The sequence below is a fragment of the Genypterus blacodes genome, unplaced genomic scaffold, assembly GCF_046128005.1.
Source record: "Genypterus blacodes isolate CSIRO-AG114 ecotype Tasmania unplaced genomic scaffold, CSIRO-AGI_Gbla_v1 ptg000017l_1, whole genome shotgun sequence".
Classification (NCBI taxonomy): domain Eukaryota; kingdom Metazoa; phylum Chordata; class Actinopteri; order Ophidiiformes; family Ophidiidae; genus Genypterus; species Genypterus blacodes.
In genome coordinates this window covers 3,670,527-3,692,292 of record NW_027466831.1, presented here as the reverse complement: position 1 = coordinate 3,692,292, position 21,766 = coordinate 3,670,527, and the positions used below count along the sequence as shown (strand labels likewise).

General features: G+C 45.6%; 1 protein-coding gene across 3 annotated transcripts in view; it reads right to left on the bottom strand.

Annotated features, from left to right (window-relative positions):
* Window positions 1–14,326, bottom strand: part of cbfa2t2 (CBFA2/RUNX1 partner transcriptional co-repressor 2) — a 31,114-nt gene extending 16,788 nt beyond the window's left edge. Inside the window, exon 1 of one of the 3 annotated variants that reach the window (XM_076141433.1) lies at window positions 14,155–14,326. In XM_076141433.1, coding sequence (XP_075997548.1) covers window positions 14,155–14,182 — 28 coding nt within the window. In that variant the 5' untranslated portion in view covers window positions 14,183–14,326. Of the gene's footprint in view, window positions 1–1,858; window positions 2,343–14,154 lie in introns of those variants that run through there. The other 2 variants (XM_076141431.1, XM_076141434.1) reach the window with 2 other exon arrangements.
* Window positions 14,327–21,766: the final 7,440 nt, after the last annotated feature.

Here is a 21,766-nt window from a genome sequence, read left to right as displayed (position 1 = left end):
TCATCTACACACACACACAAACAGGCACATAATCTGAAATGAACGCAAACATTGAGACACACACACACACCCTCTCACACACACCCATGCACAGAAGCCCCGGGGCAAGATATCACAGCCCTCGCCACTGGAACTAATAGAGCACTTCCTGAATCAAGCTCCTAAGGCAGCTGCTCCTTTCTGCGAGTGTGTGTGTGTGTGTGTGCTTGTGTGTGTGCTTGTGTGTGTGTGTGTGTGTGTGGGGGGGTGTGTGTGTGTGTGTGTGTGTGTGTGTGCCTACAAGAAAAGGGGGTATTCTGTGAGTGAATTCTTTAGATAATAGCATGGTGAGCAAGGGTCATGGTTTTCTGTTTCTCTATTTAATGTTACAGTTTGAGCGGAGAAACTGAAAGAACACAAAGACAAGCAAGCACACAGCCTTGTACATGAGCAGACAACATGTCTACAGGACACCTGGTACACACACACTCACAAACACACACTTCCTTAGACACAACCATACACTTGAATATAATCAAAAACACACATTTCAAACAAATAACATTCATCAGGAATTATTTGAGGCAAAATTCTTCTGTTATGATACTGAGACACACACAAACACACACTTACACACACACAATACAGAACAGCTCCTGCCTGTCAGGAGCGTGACAGTGTCCAGCAGAGCAGACAGAGGTCTCTGGTTTGAGACTGTGCAGTCAACAGGCAGTCGCTCCTATCTCCCTGATGGACCCGTCTGGCCTGCTGTGATGTTAGCCAGGTCTCTCTCTCTCGCTCTGCCTTTTCTCTATATGCCTCTCTCTCTCTCACACACACACCTCCTCCTCCATCCATCCACACGCACAACACAAACACACTTCCTTTGCTTTCCACGGCTTCTTCTAACTCCAGTGCCCAGATCTCACAGAACATTAAAAACATTCCAACCTTGTAACCGGAGTGGACGACTTACTCACTTACGCTTTCACGCTGCAAACTTTCGACAGTAAACCAACCTGGCGCTCGTAAAAAACAACAGCATGGCTCACATCTGACGTTTGAGCTCTGCTGGGATCCACATTCCCACCCATGCCAGTGTTGTGTAACATGCAGGCACAGCATGAAAGACAGACACAGCCGTTTCCCCTCCTCTTCCCATATGTCAGGGATACTGTACAACAGACGCACACGTCCTCTTTACCTAGTTTGTCCTGCACTGCTTGGCACATGGAGCGTATGATGAACAGATGAAGACACTTTGAGATTTGAGGAGGCAGCCACTCCAGGTAGATTGGGGCTCGTCTACTACACGCCACAAATAGCAGAAGCAGCAGCGGGGAGATGTATAATGTGAATTGACATCTGCGTTGCTGCCACTGGAGTTATGATGCAACATTCCTGGAAATCTTACTAAGTCACGAACTGTTAAATTCCCACTGCATCTGTGGAGAAAATCAAAAGCAGCTCCTGTTCCCGCATGAACCCGACATGGAAAACCGCCCGTGCATTTTCAGGTGGTGTGTGTGTGTTTAAGGAGAGGAATGAGGAATGACAAGGAGACCTACAGAGATTACTACATGAATTTCTATTCTGCCCATATGGACAGCAGGAGAAGAAGTTTCCCTGCTGCCAGATGACTGCGTCTCTGCTTCCCTCTTATCTCAGCAGACAAGGATGAACAGAGGATGAGGCACCATCTGTACAGTGCGGAACAGCTCTGGGAAGGAAGACAAGCGCGCACACACACACACACACACACACACACACACACACACACACTAACCGCACAACATTCTCTAAGACGACACACAGAAGCATAAGAGCGCAGAAAGAAATCCAGATTTCACAGCCTTGATCCTCGTTCTCCTGCCCTTACCTCCACTCCAGCAGAGTCCACTATGGAATCCTGTGAGAAAGTCAGCTGCAGTGGTGAGCTTTGGTCGTCTTATCCTCTCCTTTTTGTCTCTTTCTGTGACTCCACGCCTTCATATGTCAGGCATGTGTTTGCATTCCCACATATGTGAGCTCCAGTGTAGCAGAGGCCAGAGCCAGAGACACAGATGGCACCCAGATGGAGACGGACAACCGACACTGCACTACTACTCTCTCTCTCCCCCTCTCTCTCTCTCTCTCTCTCTCTGGGGCTTACTTTCTTTGTTGTTCTCTGTCAAGCTGACTCCGCTCTTGGTCTCTCGCTCTCTCTCTCTCTCTCTCTCTCTCTCTCTCTCCTCTCTTGATTCTGCTCTCCTCTGTTTCTATCGTCGCCTGAGCTGCATCCGCTGTGATACCTATTCTCCTAGTCTCTCTCTCTCTCTCTCTCTCTCCTTTAGCGTGTATCCTCTCCTCTGCTCGCTCTCTCAGGCTTTGAGCCGATCACTCTATCTCTCTGTCTCTCCCTCTCTCTCTCTCTCTTCCAGTTCTAGCTCCGCCCTCACTTTCCCACACACACACACACTGCCCCTCTCTGCTGTTTCCATGGGCCGGGTGCTGCGGTGACGTCCCACAACCCTCCACCCCTCCCAGGCTCAGCACACGCCCCCAGTGGAGCCTGGCCAATCGTCCACTGCTGACTGGCTCTATTCAACCTGCATTCACCGGCAATGGACCCTGCAATTAACATAACTAATTGCTTTGGCACCTAAAGGCTAAACAAGAAGCTGTGCCAAGGGAGACAAAAGAGAGGGAGAGATGGGAGTGTGTGGATGTATGAGTGAGTGAGTGCAAAGGGGGGGGGGGGGGGGGGGGGGGGGTGCAAAATAGCCCCCCCTCCCTTTTCACCCTCCCGTTGCATAGAAGTGGGTATCTTCTTTTTAAATGTTTTTATACCAACACCCCCCCTCCCTCCCTCCCTCCCCCCAGCCGCCTTCAGGCTCTTCCATTGACGCCCTCTTTTGTCTCTGCGTCTTCATGTGGCCCCGCTCATCCCTGTGTGTGCCGTGCCAGCTGATCCATTGGGGGGTTGCGGAGGGAGGGTGGGGGGGAGAGCACTTGAGGAGTATGAATGAATTGCTCCTCACTCCTCTTCGGCGCTCTTATCCTCCATCCCCGTCCACACGGCTACACTGAGTTAAACTTAAATCACCGTCTGATTTATGCCCCCCGGCCTCACACACAAGTGGTGCTGCAGAGACAATGCCAGGTTGGGATAATGGCGTAAGGCTGCGATGGGGGCGGGCTGTACTCTTTATTCATGTCTGCCTATTATTGCTCCCATCAGTTAAATTCTAGAAACTACAGAGTGCCGCGCTAAGTGCATTCTATGCCAAGGGTAAATAAGTTATTGAGCTGTTTTTAATTAGGCAACTGACAATTGAGCATGATCCACGTGTGAGGATACACAGGCACTTGGCTGAGTAAACAAACAAGCAAATGCTGTTGGATTGATGCAAACAGTTCATTAGAAGAAGATGCTGCCCCTTCATAGTGCCAGTAAACACGATCACGCACACACAAGCCCATCTTAATCTTGATTGGATTACTTGCAAAATCAATGATATTGGATTTTAAGACCATTTCTGCAACTCCAGCAATTAGATTAAGATTACAAATTAGATTAAGTTGTTGTCTATTGTTTAAAGAGAGCGTCAATCTATACTATCAACGTCGGATCTTGTGTTTTGACTGCTGCTGGTGAGAGATCATTGTTGACACCTTTGTTGGTTGTTATTTTGCAATGTGTCTTTCGAAAAAACTAGAGATTGGACACATATGACAGCCAGGCGTTATAACCTCCATCTCCCCTCATCTCTCCTTGTCGGCCGGCTCTTTTCAGGGTGCATCTGGTCAGCCAGCAGGCTCACAGAGAGGACCAGGTGGCAGGGAGGGCGAGAGAGGGAGAGAGAGTGAGGAGGGGAGTGGGGGTCTAATCCAATCTAAAATAATAATAATTATAATTAATCATTTGTGACACATCAATGTGTGACATCAATGGGTTAGACTCTGAGATATTCTGTTGCGGAATAGAAAGTGAAAACAGAGAGGTAGAGATCTGGCCTGGATCCTGACCACCTGTCAGAAACACAAATGTAAACTTTGGCTCGGTGTTGATGCGAGAGTAAAAGAGCGTTAAAGTAGAGAAAACGTCATCGCTGCAAGCCAGTAGAAAGTTGGAATAACGAGGTCGCCGTACGAAACTGTGATGAATCAATTACAAGCACTAAACAAGCAAAGTTGCCGCGTTAACGTCGCTGTGAGAAAACGACCTCATGAGAAAGCGTCAATGCAACAATGAAGGATTCAGGCCGTCCACCAATCACACCGCTGCTCTGTGTTCATTCTATTTACAGCGGAGAGTGAAGTGAACACGCTTTCTGCATGCATGCTGTACGCCTGCTCCACTCTCACACAGCTGTTTCCCATTGTGTGCGTGTGTGCATCAGAATCAGAGAATCAAGAGAGAGAGAGCGAGAGAGAGCGAGAGAGAGGGAGAGAGAGAGAATATGCAACATCTGTTTCTGTTCACACGCTCCCAAGCTCAACTTCCAGTTTTAGAAAAAGTAAACAGCTTTTTTTTTGGGGAAAGCTGAAAAAAATTAGACGGAGAGGAGAAGGGGGAGGAGACGAGGGAATTGGATGATTTTAAGACCTGGTGAATGCTTAAATGAAATAAAGATTGCTACAATAATTGCATCAATCCTCTGCATGTGTGCATGTGTGTGTGCGTGTGCATGTGTGTGTGTGCATCTGAGCCTGATTGAATTTGAAAAGACGAAACAAAGACTTAGTATATTTTCATTCCCTCTCTCTCTCTCTCTTTGTATGTGTAGATTCATTTTACAGTAACTAACATACAGTTAAGAGGCGAAACAAATGAAACACGTACACACTAGTGTAGTTGTGTGCGAAGGAGTGTGTACACGTGTCCAATGTGAATGTTTGCTCGATGAACACAGGGTTTCTGAAAGTTCCGTTATCATGACAATAGATGTGAGCGATAAACAGGCTGTTGTGGTGCACAGATGTGGTTTACGTGGTGGGAATGGGAGTCTGCATGTAAGCTGAATGCTGCATAACCTCCATTTCTACTTAAAGGCTAATTAACACTCCACGGCTTAAGCGACGTGCTCAATAGATGAAGGCGGCGGCCATCCTGAATGAGTCGGGGCTTCTTGGCAGCGACCTCATGCAGCCTTGTTGTGTTGCCTCACGGACGTGCAGCTCACACATGGCCAGAGTGTTTTGTTCTCGGCTCTCCCTAACAGATTTGTAGTAGCCGCTCCTGACAGCTCTTTCAACAGCAACTTATTGATAGATGTTGCCAATAAAGTGGCGTAATGGCACCGTCATGCTCTTTGAAGCTGGTGTTTGTGGATGGTTTTATAGAGTGATGTAATGATATTAGGCCCCATGTAGATAATTAAAGGAACTCCGGACTGGAGGAGTTATATGTCTAAATAAAAGGTCCAATTTGAATGACAGGAGAGTAAATACATAACAAATAATACGTATTTACTTAATATTCAAAATACTTTGGTTGCTGACTGGATCTTGGTCATTATCAAGATATTCCAAATGATTCCTAATGAAATCCTAACACACACTAAATGCCTCTGTTTACTCTCCTCTCTACCTCTTTCTCTCTCTCTCCTCTCTCAGTCTGGCTATCAGGAAAATGTCTTGTTTGGTTAATAATCAATTTCCAATCATTATTAACTGTCTGACCATCGCTGCCCCCTCCCCCCCTCCAACCCCTCCTTTCTCCACATACTTCCCAGTCTGATCCAGCAGTGCCATCTTTTCCATTACATCTCCTACAGAACATTTATCTAATGGGGACGAATCATTTTCCAACAATGTCTGGAGAATAGTTTACGAAAAAAAGAAGAAGAAGAGGAGGAAGAAGAAGAAGAAGAAGAAACCAAGGCTCCATTGGCTCTGCAGGACCAGATGTAGCAACAACAACGACAACAAATCTCAAAAACAGAAAACATTGTAAAGCTCATTTTATGTTCTGGTTTTGACTGGCGACTACTTTGTTTATCAAAGGAATCTATTTTCTTCCTTGTATTTTATTTAAATGGCAGTTGGCAAACCACACAATGGTTATGCTAAGAAGTGATGGGTGATGACACAGCCTGTTCTGTGTGGCGGTCAGGATGGAGCTCCCAGTCCTCTGCCTTCTTTTGTGATCACTTATTTTAACTTTTCATATAGTCGATCACAGCAGAAGACCGGCTTTGGTCGGGTTCGCACAAATCTGACTGTCAGATGGTACAGATTTCAAGTTTAAAGGTCCTAAACATTGGCGAAACACAATGCGAGTCAGTGGGTGTTTACATCACCTAGTGTTATGTAAATAAGAAGGTGTGACAATTAGATTTCAGAATTTAAAGTTTGGTATATCAGGGAAAGACTAGTTTATTGCCGTGTATTCTTTAATTTGTGTCTGTTCTGATGTAAGAGTTCTGAAGAGGAGGATGTAATGTTTAGCACTTAAAGCTCTGGAAGCAAAATCTAAAGATACTGCAGAGCCATTATTATTATTATTTCTGCCGTTTCCACTTAAGTGCAAATTCAAAGTGGACATAAAATGAGGTGGATGGAAACCTACATATGATGCCACAGAATGAGGTGCATTTATATTCAAATGCAGAGGGCCGTATAAAGACGGGGAGAGACCACGTCCTTTCTAAATGATCCACTTTTATGGCGGCAGTTCAAATTCAAAACTACATGGACTCACTGGAGGCTCATTCACGGCTCATCCCCAACACATTAAAACCCAAATGAGAGGCTGGTCAGGGGGTCTCACGACGCTCTGACACAAAACAACCATTGACTGGTACTTTACCCCCTCCTGACAACCCCCCCCCCCCCCCTTCCCCCCACTACCCCGAACACGCCTATCCCATCCCCTTACCCCCCCCTCCCCCCTCCCCCAAAGACCACCGACCCGCCTCTGCCCCCTGTCTGTCCTTCATTCCCTTGACCATTGTCCGCTGCTTTTCAGGCATCCTCATATCACCCATAACAAATGGGTCCCGTATTTCTCTCTCCCTCTCTCCTCCTCCCCTTCTCTCTCTCTCTCCAGCTTTTTCTCTCGCTCTCTCTCTCTCTCTCTCACATTCTGTCTTACTTTCTTTCTGTCTCTCCTTCACTTGGTGCCGATGAAAGGCAGGCATTGAGCCGGCAGTGGCATTCCAAAACCTCAGGCCTCGGCTCCAGTGTGTCTGGCTATTCAACACTGCTGGGAGCCATTAGTTTAAGTAAGGCCTGACCCGCCTACTCACCCACGGAAAACCCTCAGATCTCCTATTACACTCGGCACACAGAGGGGAGACACAGGGCTGCTCTTTGGGTGTGTGTGTGTGTGTGTATGCGAGTGTAAATAGAAGACTGAGATAAATAGAGATTAGTAAATATATATACAGTATATATATAGAGCGTGTGTGTGTGAAAAATGTGGAAAAGGCTGCGAGTGTGTGTTTATGAGCTGGAGAGGGAGTGTTTGTGTGTGCCTGAGAGAACCAGAGCGAGCTTCTATGTGCGCTTAAAATTTATGAGCGGTGGGTCACACGCTTGCTTGGCTGCATCTTCCCAAAGTTTCCACGCAGGGAGGCCAAGTGCAAAGACGCCAAACCCTTTTCACCAATAATTCTCCTTAAACGATATTCAACAACCACCCACTTCTCCCAGTCTCTTGTTTAACCTATGTAGCAGATACGCCGTCAGACATATCCATCTCTGGCACTCACGCTTAAATCCTTAAATGCCGCAATTTGGCTAATTGGAAAATGATACGACGGATCAGAACTCGCTCCGTGTCGGGCCCCGAGTTGCCAACCTCACCCAATTGTCGGCACATAAACACAAAATATCTCCCATAAACAACTCTCATGTTTGGGAGGAGGGGATGTGTGTGAGTCTGTGTGTGTGTTTGTGTTTGTCCTCTTTTTAAGACATAGGATTTAAGTTCAAGCCCACACACAGATGAAACACGTACAACTAAACATCCCGAGTATGAACGGCGTCACGTCTCTCCATCATATTAATCAGGCGAACTCGGTATGATGCAACACTGTGACTTTGTCTGTTGGTAACAAATGAAAACATTTACAGATTTTTTTAAGAATTACGACCCAATATAACGTACTAATGGCACAAGCCAAACTGAAATTTTCATAACTTTTCACTAAATCGATAAATAACCAAAATAATTCCCTCCAGTCTTGAAAAGAAACTTGGTTTTATTTTCAGTGTAAAAGAGAAAAATCTGAATAAATAAATCAACAAAAGAAAGCAGGAGGAAGTTTCACTAACATAAAATATAAAGTTAAAGTAATATCAACAACAACAACAATCACATTATAATTTGTATTTTGTGGAACAATTAATTAAGGGGTTTTCAAAGACAAAAGTAGCCAAGTTCACACAATCACAGAGCTGTGCAACAAGCAGCCATAACATGAAAACACACACACCAGCCGCAGGTCAAGAAAGCGAAAGCTGTGCGTTCTGACAAAAGCCCCTACAGTATAACATTACCATATAACATGCTTCTGTGTATGTTTGCCTGATGTCTCTGTCTGTGCATGTGTGTGTGTGTGTGTGTGTGTGTGTGTTTCTATAAAATCCTTCCCTGTCTGTTTCTCTCCCTGAGGCTGGAGGAGCAGCTGTGTTGTTCTCTTCCCTGGCGATGGCCACACCTGTGAGCTGCAGGTGGTTCATCTGGCAGCAGAACTGGGAACACCTGGCGAGGCACTGATAAGAGCCTCCAGGCTTTACTCCTAGTGTGTGTGTGTGTGTGTGTACGTGTGTGTACGTGTGTGTTAGTAGTAGAAGTTTCTGGGATTTCTGAAGGGCTCAATTAAAAGTGAGGGGAGATAATGGCTGGCTTTACTGTTCTCTCTCTCTCTCTCTCTCATACACACACTCATACGTACACACACACGCGGAGGCATGTATTGACATTCCCGAGGGTTCAGCCCCAGGGATGTTTGGACTTGTCAGTGTTGTAATGCAATCCTCATTTAAGTGTGTGTGTGTGTGTGTGTGTGTGTGTGTGTGTGTGTGTGTGTGTGTGTGTGTGTGTGTGTGTGTGTGTGTGTGTGTGTGTGTGTGTTTGTGTGTGAGTGATGGAGGGGTCACCATCTTCCTTATTCTGGTACTTTGTCATTTAAAAATCAACCCGACCCCCCTGCTGCCTTCCCTGTTGTTCCTGCTCAGTTTTTCAGACTCATACAAATCATTCACTCCAACCTAAACCGCAGGGGGCCGATGGAGGCACCTGCCTTTGTTGTGGCTTCATAGACCCGTCGAGGGTACGGCATCGTGCTAGGACGCTCTGCTAGGACAAACAGGCAACAACAACAAGCAGAGATACCAGCTGAGGACAAGACACATAAACACCAGCACGTCTACCACACATGGGACAGACGGGGTGCAACTGCTGTTTTTCTGCAATATTGTCTCGCCGTGAGCCGTTTCCGCTCCCCGACAGCAAAAGGCTCAGCAGGGGGAAAGAACTCATACAAGAGACAGATGAGGTGAACTTGACAAAGTCATAAAACTCTCTCATAATGAACACATGGGACAGAGAGTTCTAGAGTGATACTGGCTAAGGCACAGATGCTCCGTCACCTTTCCTGTGTGTGTGTGTGTGTGTGTGTGTGTGTGTGTGTGTGTGTGTGTGTGTGTGTGTGTGTGTGTGTGTGTGTGTGTGTGTGTGTGTGTGTGTGTGTGTGTGTGTGTGTGTGTGTGTGTGTGTGAGAGTGAGTGCACAACACAAAGTCACCCGAGGCCAAAGCGATGCATTATCTGAATCACTAAGGATCACAATTTGAAGCTGTAAAGCTTTGATTAATGTGTTTAGTTGCATGCTTGCTGCCAGAACTTGCAATTATATGAGGGATGACAAGTTTGGCAACATCATGGATTCTGCAAAACATGTCTGTGAGTGTTCCTGCAAAACACAGACACAGGGAAGTGACAGCAAAGGAGAAAGAAATGAAAGAATATGGAACATCAAATGTGAGAGGAGTGTAAATTAGGGAAAGACTGTCAGGTCTGTAGTCAAATGCTGTGTTTACATCCAGGGTTTGGAACAGATGGGCTCCCTTTTTCCCTTTATTACATCAAACAAGATGGAAACATTCCCAGCATGTACAGCCGGAATGTCGTCCCCAGATGCACTACCACATCTCCCGCCTGGCACGGTCGCCATGGAAGTTGTCATTTGTTTTGTTTTTTTACACCCCTCAAATCTTTTGACCAATCAGAATGCAGAACACAGGCCGGTGTAGTAATTGTAAATAATGTCTATATCTTGTCTGATGAAGTGGGGACTTCACACACACACACACACACACACACACACACACACACACACACACACACACACACACACACACACACACACACACACACACACACACACACACACACACACACACACAGAGTCCAATCTTCACGCACAGCTGGATCCCAGCTTTCCTCTGGATGATGACAGACCAGCTGCAGTTAGGAGTCTGGACAATTGGCCGGGGCAGATGAGTGGCAAAAGGAGAGAAGGATAGAAAAGGGAAGGAGAGTGAACTAATGCGGACGGATGGAAAGAAGCAGGGAGTGAGACAGACAGGAGGTGAGGAGAAAAAGCGTCTGGAGTAACCGTGGACGACGTGACGAAAGGGTGGGGGGGGGGAAGCGTTGCAACCTCCTCTTTGTTTGAGCCGAGTGAGGAAAGATGGAGGGAGGAAGGCAAGAGAGGGAGAAGAGACAGAGAGAGAGGGTGGGGGGGGCATTAAAAAGCATAATGTGGTGATAAGTTTCTTTCACGTGCTTCTTTTGCCTGACCGCTCTGATTCACTGTGAAGAGACTGGCCCCCTTTGTTACCAGGCGATGTCCCTCCACTTAAAGTAGAGCAGCGAATAAATGCCTACACACACACACTCGTGGGAGCCAGATAAAGGATACACGCTTGATCCATGACGATTTGAATGAAACACTTTTAAACAGGAGGAGGCACAAAGGAGGCCTTAATCCACTTTTGGCTGAGTGCAACACATATGCTAAAGACGTCTCAAACACCCAGGGCTGCCTTTTTGGAATAGTCAAATGTGTCAAAACAATGTTTACGCTGGGTGGCGACACCTGAATACACAGGTCACGGCGGTTGGCAGTAGAACAAAATGACAGTGTTAACAGCGAGTCGGGAAGCTGAGCGAAGACCTGCAATCAGAAGTGAAAAGCACAGAGGCAGCTTATCGTTCAGAGGCGGAGGAGTGATGTTTTGACAGGGACAGGCGAGCTCGGACACCCTAATCGCCCTCGTCTCCTGTACGGCTGGTATTTCTGAGGATTGTTATTGGCGACTGATCCTTTGGCGCAAGATCACATCTGGATCCCATCCTCCCGGCCGCTCCGTGCAGCGCCGCGCAGCAACAAGAAACAGCTGTGCAAAACTGGCTTCAATTAGCCTCACATTCTCCCTGACAGCTAATCCCTTTCTACTCTCGTTCTCTCACTGTTTTTTAAGCTCTCTCTCTCTCCCTCCCTCTCTCTCTCTCCCTCTCTCTCTCTCTCCCTCTTGCCACACAGTCTGAAGTCATGGACCGGGGAGCGCAGTGTGTGGAATTGGAAACAGGCAACAAGACAGACAGCTCAAGAGATCGCACGAAACATGGAACGACCCTGTTTGCAAACAGTGGTGTGTGTGTGTGTGTGTGTGTGTGTGTGTGTGTGAGAAGGGATCTGCAATGTTTGCAGTGTTTAGGAGGACTTGATAATCGCCTGAAAAAGATGGATTATCATCATTTCCTGCCTTTGAGTAGCTGACACAGATTTATGATTGGGGTTCATTTTCTTGTTAAATATGCGACTATAATTTTCCCAGCATGCACTCTTCAATAGTGACTATGTGATAACGCCATAAACAATTAAAAACCTATTTAAACTGTCACTTGGTCAAATGTTATGACTGAAATCAAGCTGCCAGATTCTTTGTTGTGGTTCTCACATGTGGCGCATTGGGCAACAAACTGACCCCATAAACTCACATCTTTCTCTCCACTGAAACCACACTTAGCAAACACTTAAGCGTGATCCAGCAGTGCAACACACTGAATTAAATGTCATCGCTCATGTGCCATTAATCAAGCGCACTTCAGCTCCAGCCAGTTTCTGCTCCACGCCATCTTGACTCAGCTAAATTGCACTGGGGATTCCAAGTCAGATTGGTTCAGTGATAGGTAATGGGAGCCAGATTTGAGGTAAGCGAGTCGATCTGATGGGCCCTGATGAGCAAATCTGGATGGTTCTCCAGTCATTGTAGCCCTGGGGCCCAAAGTAAAACACTAACAGGTGGTAGCGCTGGTGGAAAAGACCCACGCAGAGACCAGAGGGAGTGAGAAGGATACTGGGCTCACAGCCTAAAACATACAAACACACACACACACATTTCACAAAATCACACACACTAGTGAAAGCATGCACAAACACACATACCCAAACAAAGCCGTACACACACACGGCCGACTGCATGCATAGACAGACACAGGCGCATATAGGTATCATATGCAGAAGTGACACAGGGGGGCATGGAGTATGTCGACATTTTCAACATACATGCAAGGACACACATTCTCAGACAAACAATCACAGAGAGAGAGAGAGAGAGGGAGAGAAAAGTGCACAGCTTGTGATTGAAATGATCTACAGGCACCTCTCTCCCTGTACCTCCAGCACAGGCAAATTCTCCCACACGGCTGAATACAAAGAGCCCACGTCTGGCAACACTAACAGCCCACTCAAGCCAAAACCAATTAGGTCCCTAATGCAAACCTGCAGGGGCCCCTTTGTCGTTTATTTCCCCTTTAAATGTCAGAGGATTGGAATCTGACTCTATAACCCACCCCAGAGAAAGAAGGGGGGAGAAAAAAAGGAAAATTATCGGTGGTTCCAAACATCCACATGTTTTGGAGTACTTCTAATTGAATCAAGGGGGACTGGAAATGATTGACTAGTGTGAGCGATGCTGAGCCGACATGCTCTTTAACACATTTTCCCCTAGTGTGCGTTCAGCATCCTCGCAGACCCCCGCCCCCCCCCCCCAGAGGTTATTTTGCTTTGTGCACAACATCAAATTACAGCAGCGGAAAACAATAACCACCGCAAAACACACACACACACACACACACACACATATGTAATGTTTCTGTGTCGTAGCTGGAGCTTCATCCTCAGAAACAGGGATCGCCACTGTGAAAACGGTGAATCCATCATGTTTACAGTTTCATATTACAGTAGACGCTCTGCTGCTCCCTGGTGGCCACTGTAGCACCATCATAATCATCATCATCATCCTCATCATCTCCACAACCATCCTCATCATCACACAGTCCTGTCTTTGTCATGGGATTATTTATTGCTGCGGCGTGAAAGGGGAGGCCGATTGATGCTCCCGAGGGAGTCGCAAACACACGGGGGCCCACAGTCATCCACTCAAACCCCCCCACCCCACTTCTTCCCCTGACCCCACTTGCATTGCAGGGCCGCACCATTAACCCACGGTGTAAAAGCAAGCAGGCATACGGAGGCAGGCAAAGAGGGGCAAAAACCTCCTCCTGGCACCCCGCACAAGCAGCTCCACTCCAGCTTCACTCCGCCTGGTGTTTTTGTCCTCGAAAAGCTTTAAACTCCAGATGGTGGAAGAGAGAGAAACAACTTTGCCTGGTAGGATTAAGCTTCCAAATCCACCGCTGAAAAGACACAAACCAAGGGCCGCCTGCTATTCAAATCAAATAGGAGCATAATGGCTGGCAAGTGGGACCGATATGAGGGATAATACACTGAATGGAGTTTGTGTTATGCATAGTTTATTCTCACCCTTTAATGGAGCCTAATGAGCATAACATCTCAGCAGACAAAGGGGATGACTGGGCTTCTGTTTTTTTTTGGTCATTAAACGGATTTGATAAGATCTAAAAGATGAAGTAAAACACTCAAAGACATGATTTATTTTCTTTGTGTGTGTGTGTGTGTGTTTTCAATCTTACATCACACACAGACAACACCCCTCTATGAAATTATGCTCATTAATGATCTAACAGATAAGTCGATGCAGTCAGTCAATCAACATACATGAGAATGAACGAGCTCAGGTGAAGGGAAACGACTCAGACAGGATTATTGACTCATTTACTCGGTTTTTAATTTGAAATATAAATTGTACTTACAGTTGAAAGCACTCGGCATTCCCACCATGCTCCCTGTCTGTGTGTGTGTGTGTCGCGAAGTTTGCTCCTTTTTAGTTTGGGATTCAACGGCGGTTGAAGCGAATCTGCAAATCCTCCACTTCCGGTCAGTTTGTTTTGTATCTCAGCTGATTATAATAAATATAATAAACAATAGATAAACACGCTGTGAGTGAATAGAACACCCTCAGCAGTCAAGCAAAGGGAGAGGATCGAGCGCAGGTATGTGTGTGTGTGTGTGTACAGCGCCGTAGAGGACAGTGAGGTGGGCGGGGCTAATTGCATTTAAAGCAGGAAGCCTATAACGCGGCGCAGTGACAGCAGGGGAACAGGAGCCGCCGAGTTTGTGTCTAATGATTGACGCAACAATAGGACACCAGTGATCACATAATCCTCCCGACAGACGCACTTCCACAGCCCGCAGCAGAGTCCGCGCCACCTCGGCTTGTTGCTGTATTGATTTTTTTTAAAGAGCATTATAAATAGAGTCTGTACGGAAGTGCAGATTGTCATATCTTACACGCACAATATGTGTTGTTATAATGAATGAGCACTATCCCTTTAATAGTCCTTAAACACGTCAACCTATCCACCAATACATTCACTAGACACACGGGGGGATAAATATGAAATAAAAATAAACAAGATATGGTTCAAATTCACTACATTATCTGTGTAGCGTCGTGTTACGTGTCCAAACAGACTCACACACTCAGCCCGACTGGATCTGGATCAGGATCTGGATCTGGATCTGGACACCAGCCAGAGTCTCACCTGTTATTCTTCTTTACGATCCCTAATATTTGCATGCTTGCTGGGCTTCAGTTAGCTGTGTGCTGTGTCCCAACCTCCACCATCACCCTGCGCTTCCCCACCCCCCCACAGCCCCCACATATGCCACGCGTTCCTTCCCCTCCCCTCCCCTCCCTCCACCCCCCATCCTCCACTCCTGCCAGGCTGCCACCTGCTCTCTGCAGCATGCTGCACAGCTGCTCTGCTACAATAACAAATTAAGGTCCACTGTGGCAGGCAGGAGTCATTACCTACTGCTCCTGGTACGGAAGAGCCCAAGACACCATCAGCAGTGCTGCCTGTGCTTGGGCAGTATCATTTACCCCAGTGTTGATCCAGGGGCCAGGGGCCACTGATTGTTCCTGTGGGGAGCAGACAGTCAGAGGATCAAGGGAGACAAAGTGACGACAGGGAAGAGTCGATGTTTCCAGGTGCAGAGGACCAGATCCTTACTTTCTGTCTGTCTGTCATCAACATTACAATTGACTATAATTACGACTCAACGCCCTCCAAAACACGTTTGCATGTGCACACCCACATGTCATTGTTTCAGCAATGAATAGATCAACTGTAATGAACTCCAATTCCAAATGTCTGTCTTCTACTGATTTCATTGTTTTCAATGTAGTTGACTGTACTACCTTGTCATGAATGAAAGATCTTTATGATGGGATTGATTAGAAGTGACTGAACACATAGCTGGATTTTCTCTGTTCACCTTGACTGACATTTCTTCGTTAGTTTAATTTAATATTTGTATTACATGGTTGGAGCATGGTTATTTGCTCGAGACATGATTTAGACCTGGAGAAACGGTGGGAGGAAGATTTTAGAAATCCCACACAGTAAACTGAAATATGAAGAAAATGTACGGTTAACGTCTGTCATGTGCAACCTGCTCTGTAATAACATTACAGGCTTACTGTCTCTGAGAGAGACAGGATGTGTGTGTCTGTGTGTCATTCCGTATATCAGCCACCCACATAGTCTTTGGCAGGTGTGTGTAGTAAACGGAAGAACGAAAGACACAACAGAGAGATAGAGACCAGCTGGAGAGAATGTAAGGTATTGATGCTTGTGATACCTTAACATAATAATAAACTGTAATGGCTGCTTAGTGTTAGAAAACTGTTTTAGAGGAATGACTCCAAATACACACCAGTCAGATACTGTCACTAAACGCTAACTATTTAATTAACTCTGGGAAAGCAGGCCAGACTTTCTCTCAAGTCATGAAGTCAACACGTTTGCATTTCAGACCAACGTTCCGCTCAGTTTAATCTAAATCTATTACCCGCACAATCAATCAGTCCAAACAAAACCGTTGATCGTGACGACAAACAATGCTAATGCCAATGTATCTAACTTATGTGGTCAACCAGCTCTGTGACAGGTTAACAAAGAGATGACTAGTTGTAAGGAGGTGGAGACTAGGAGTAGAAGTAGCAGGAGGTTAAAGTCAGAAAGGAGATCAGGCAAAGGGAATCAGACAGTGGTGGTAGGATTTGCTGTGGCCATTATGACCTCTCTCTGTGACAGCTGGCCACCCCCCCTCCCCCCTCCCCCCTGCCCCTCTACCCCCCATTCCTCGCCTTTCAGCGTCTTTGTCACAGTCCCTTTTAATCATACCAGAAGGACTGTTACTTAGCAAATCTGCTGCACTGACTGATTGACCGACTGAATGTACCCCCCCCCCCCCAATGAATTTAATGAATGAGAATGTTGCCAGTTATAGCTCAAATAAGTTTCTGCCAGCCAAGACACAAGATGGGGTTAAGGTGACATATGTAATGCAATGTGAGAATTCATGAGGACGATGCAATGGAGAAAGACAGTCTCTCCATCCTAGAGATAAATATTTTGTGCAGATTTAGGGGAAAGTATATAATATGCATGAACCTTTCCTGACTTCCCCTCTTTATTTGACATTTATTTCACTCTTTACACTCTTGCACGTCTCTGTTCAGCTTGCTGAGTTAAGTAATCACTGGAGTAACCTGACAGCACCAACAGTGCGTCCCAACACTGTGCTGAGCCCACACATTTCCCCTCTGCTAGCCCTGCTCACTCACTCTCTCAACTGTACACACACTGACCTGACACACACTTAATCCCTGTGTGCAAATGTTTCTCCAGTGATTTGCTCCTGAGCTTCACTGTATTAAGTCCACAGGGGCGAGTTGTGAGGAGGGAGTGTTTAGCCTACTTTCCCTAGCAGCCATGCCATCTGCATGAGCTCTGCAGGCTGCATACGGCCCAGCAGACACCACACCTCCACAAAACCTGCTCCCTTTATCCATTGTTTCAGGCCACCCTGTCCAACATTATCCCTTTCTCTCTCCCGTGCCTCCCTCTCTCATCTCCTCTCCTCTCCTCATTTGATCTCCCAACAGCTGACAGGCCAGACCCTGCCTGGTGGTGACACTTCACCCACGCCGACCTGAGCCAGATCACGAGTCCATGTGGGAGTCAGAGCCAGGGCCAAGGCCAGTGTTTCTGCTGGAGTGGGGGGTGTGCGAGCTGAGGCCAGCAAGATGGCCCTAGTCATCATAATCATTCATCGCCTGCTGGTCCTTCTGTCCTCTGCCTCCTCCCCCCTCATGCTTGCTTTTTTTGTCTCGCTCATGTCAGGGCCACACGGCACGCGTATCAGCTGAGCCCAGGATGGTCGGAGTCAACGGGGTCAGGTGGCAGACGCCTGGTTAATTCTCCTGAGGCCTCAAAGTGCTCCTGCCAACTCACACAAATGGACACTGAAACGTACAGATAGAGACACATGCATAGAAACACGGATTGCATTCACTGCAAAGAACCACACGAGTGCAGAGACGGCGGCGTGCTATTATTAGAATGGGGGGGTGTATCGTTTGGAGGGGGGATTGCAGAGGGTGAGGGGCATATGTGGTCAGACAAACAGATATGTAGACTGGCATTAGGTAGGGAGGAGGGGAAGATTATACACACATGACCAGATGGAGTGAGAGATAGCCTTATTATGTAGATCTTTCCATCCCTCCGCTCTGTCTCCTCCGCTTGGAAACCTCATGCATATATACCTTTACATTATTCAGTAGATTTTTAATGAGAGCAACTGAACATGAACAGGCAATATATGGTCGCCGGGCGGTTAGATGGCAGAAGGTGGGCCACAGGTGTACAAGCCTGAGTCCTATTCTTTGGTTTGACCTCTCATTATCACCCCCAAATTCTCATTAATTATTACCCCATGTCCTTGGGTGTTTATGAAGCAGCATGGTTTCGCTATAGAACAGTCTGTTCACTGCAGCCTTATCTTTAAAGGAGAGGATTATTCCATATTTTTTAAAATTATGCCCGTCCATCTGTTGGTCTGTCTCGTTTTCTTCGGGTTTTACTTCGCTGATCTCTTTCACCTTTCTTCCCTTCGTGTAATTATAATAATGGCATGGCAGGTGTGTCATTTACCAACAAAATGAAGTGAGTGAAAACTCCCCAATCATTCATTCACAACTGTCATTTTTGATTGAAAATCTCTCCAAAGCCCTACTGTCACATCTGCATATCTATCCACATCTCCATATCAATCTGTATTTCTTTTTTATCTGTGATCTGTTCATCCATCCATCCATCCGCCAGCCTGTCCTGGGCAGCCTGTAGAGGAGAGGTCTGGTCTGTTGTTACAGAGGAACAGGTGGGGCAGGCTAACAGTCAGCACTGGCGCACACACACGCACACACACACTCACACACACTCACACACAAACGCAAGCTGCAGGGAGGCAGGCAGTCAGCCGCTCAGACAGTGGCCCATATGGTAGAGCTCTGGAGGTGTTGCCCTTAGTGAAGTAGGGGAGGGATGGGATGGAGGGATGCAGAGATGGCTGGAGTATGACGGGAGGAGGAGGGGAAACAGAAGTGGGGGCAAGATGAAATTAATCAGCAGGCCATCCCAACTGTCCACTGTCTTTGGGGAGTTGAGACATGCATATATGTGGCTGATTGAAGTGGGGGTGTAGGGATGAGTGGGGGTGTGTTGTCATGGGCGTGTGTGTGAGGGGGATGAGTGTAAGCGTGTGTGTGTGTGTGTGTGTGTGTGTGTGTGTGTGTGTGTGTGTGGGTGGGTCAGACATAAGATTGAATGAAAAACATTACCGTCTGTTTATCGCAGACAGTAATGTTGGGGTCATCAGTATAAACAATAACCTAAATCACCTAAAGTAGAAGATATGATCACTATGGCAACATGATAGTGTTTTTGGAGAGTTGTCTCAAACCCAACTTGTATAAGATCTGCTCATAACTTTTCATAATCCTACACTACTAAAACATTTAATACAAACGTCTGAAGCATATTTGTGTAACGTCCTCTAACGGCACACAGCTTCCTAAGTGACAAGCAACTCGGCATTATAATGTACGACTGCATCAACTTTAGAATAGAAACGTGTTTCCTATGAGACGACATCCAATCCTTTGTGTGTGAGGGATCCTTACAAATCCTGTTGTTCCATTTATGGAAGCTTAGAATGTATATTAAGGCTTGGTACTCTGAAGGATAGAAAGGGGTTGGGCTGGCCACCTGCCACTCACATCACAAAGGCACAGACTGACAGATGTATAGGCTGGAGGTCAGATGGTCAAACACTTTTCATAATAGTACCCATCATTATGTAGACACACTCCTCATATTATCAAGCACCATCATTTATAGCTGAGGTCTTTGTTTACCAAAAACTACATATACTTGTTCTTTGTGCTGTCATTATCTATCTATCTATCTATCTATCTATCTATCTATCTATCTATCTATCTATCTATCTATCTATCTATCTAGTAAGTACATATTAATGAAAGATGTCCTGAATGTGTCAAGAAGCACAACAATAACAGCAATACATAATTATGCTTAGATCTGGATGTCTGTCTTGTAATAAACTAGTTAAAACACTAGGGGGAGACAGAGCCCTGGGAACAAACCATTTGGGAGTCTCTCTGTAGAACAGTGTAAATCTGTAAGATATTCAGTGAAATGTACTGCACTGTTGTAGACTTTTCAGACTTTTAGTTGGTAAATCACCATCCTCAGATCTTTTATATGGCATTCTGCACTCTGCAATCAAGGCTCTAAACTTGCTTCCATGGAGGGAGCAAATGCCTTTCACCAGCCCACCCAGAAGACCCATGTTTTCTAAAAGTGGATACTGCAATTTTGCTATTTCACCTGCTGTGGAGCAGATGTTGCAACCCCCCCCAAACAACCACACACACATGCACACTCACTCACAGCTGAAGTCCTGGTAGACTACTTGAAGATACAATATAAGCCTGCTGTTTCACCAGCTTGATTAAGTGATTCCTGCAAGTTTTTTTATATTGAGTCCATGCAAGTAAGACCACATCTAATGAGTCACCAAATCAGTTGCTGGACCAATGGGGGAGAACTCAAGCCTCAGTTCAATGCAGATCATAAATAAATCACTTATTTTAAGCACCATTCATAAATATGGTATTTTCTAGGTTATTTGGTTGTGTTTTGATTCAAGTTTTTACCGTTTTTACCTTGGACTGTTTCTAGAGGCTTCTATTATCATCCTTATGGAATTCCCTGTCCAGTACCATATTGATCAGTGACCAGTATTGATTCAGCTTTGTGAACACTCTAATTCTGTTCTGCCAACTCATTTAGACTGAGATGATTGAGACTCAACACCCTTCAGAGAATAGCATACTTGCTCATCCTGTGTCTGCCTTTTATTATGTTCTTGCTGGTAATTTACTCAAGGGAATTGATATTTCCTACATGTAGGGTCCCCAGTTCCCACATTGTAGCATTTTCATTCTTTGTGCAAGGTGTGCTCACTGTTCTGATCTCATGGTTATTTTTTCCTAAGGCAAAACCAGCTCATAATGCTGGAGAACTAAACTAAATTAACTGAAATAATAATGTGTTTAATTGTTATGTCCTGAAATACAGGGTAAAATTAAAGCTTCTTTCATAATATTGGTGCTCATCAGTTTTCGGAACAGTTTTGCTGCAGTGTTAAAGCCTCACATGCCTTTTTTGTGAACATTTTCTGTCAGCAGAGCTTAAAATGCATTCCTTGTATGAGTTGCATCCAGTGGAAACATCTCGGGCTATTGAAGCACTATTGATTTCATTTGCTTTCATGATGTCATCCACATGTATGAATGCAGTTATTGCATGCGTGTTGGGCACATTACAAATGAGGACTGTGATGCGAATCCGGGTTCAGTTCTCTCCTAAAAAAAAATGTAATTACACATGTGTGACACGCACAAAAGTCACCCGCACACAGTTTGTTAATGAGAGGATTCCAGGGGAAACTCTTTGAACTTTGAGTCTGTGTGTCAACACCATTACTAATCGCATCACCCTCAATTAACTTCAGTTCTTCTGGGAGGAGAGAAGGAGAGAAGGAGAGAAGGAGAGAGAGAGAGAGAGAGAGAGAGAGAGAGAGAGAGAGAGAGGAAACAGACATTAATGTTCTTTATAAAGTCTTTATGTCAGTACATATGATAGAAACTTTAACAAATGTATATATATATATATATATATATATATATATATATATATATATATATGATTAGACTATTTTAGTTGTATTATAATACTGTCGTTTATATAATGTTTGTATCAGTAAATAGAATATCTATTAATATAAAAAGTATACAACCAGGCTAAATAAGTTCTTTAATAATGCTCGTGTGCTTTGTGTTACTGCAGCCTGCTGACAAAAAATACGAATATTCCTAAGAACACTGTGGAGTCACACATACACACACTCAGGGAGAGAGAGAGGGTG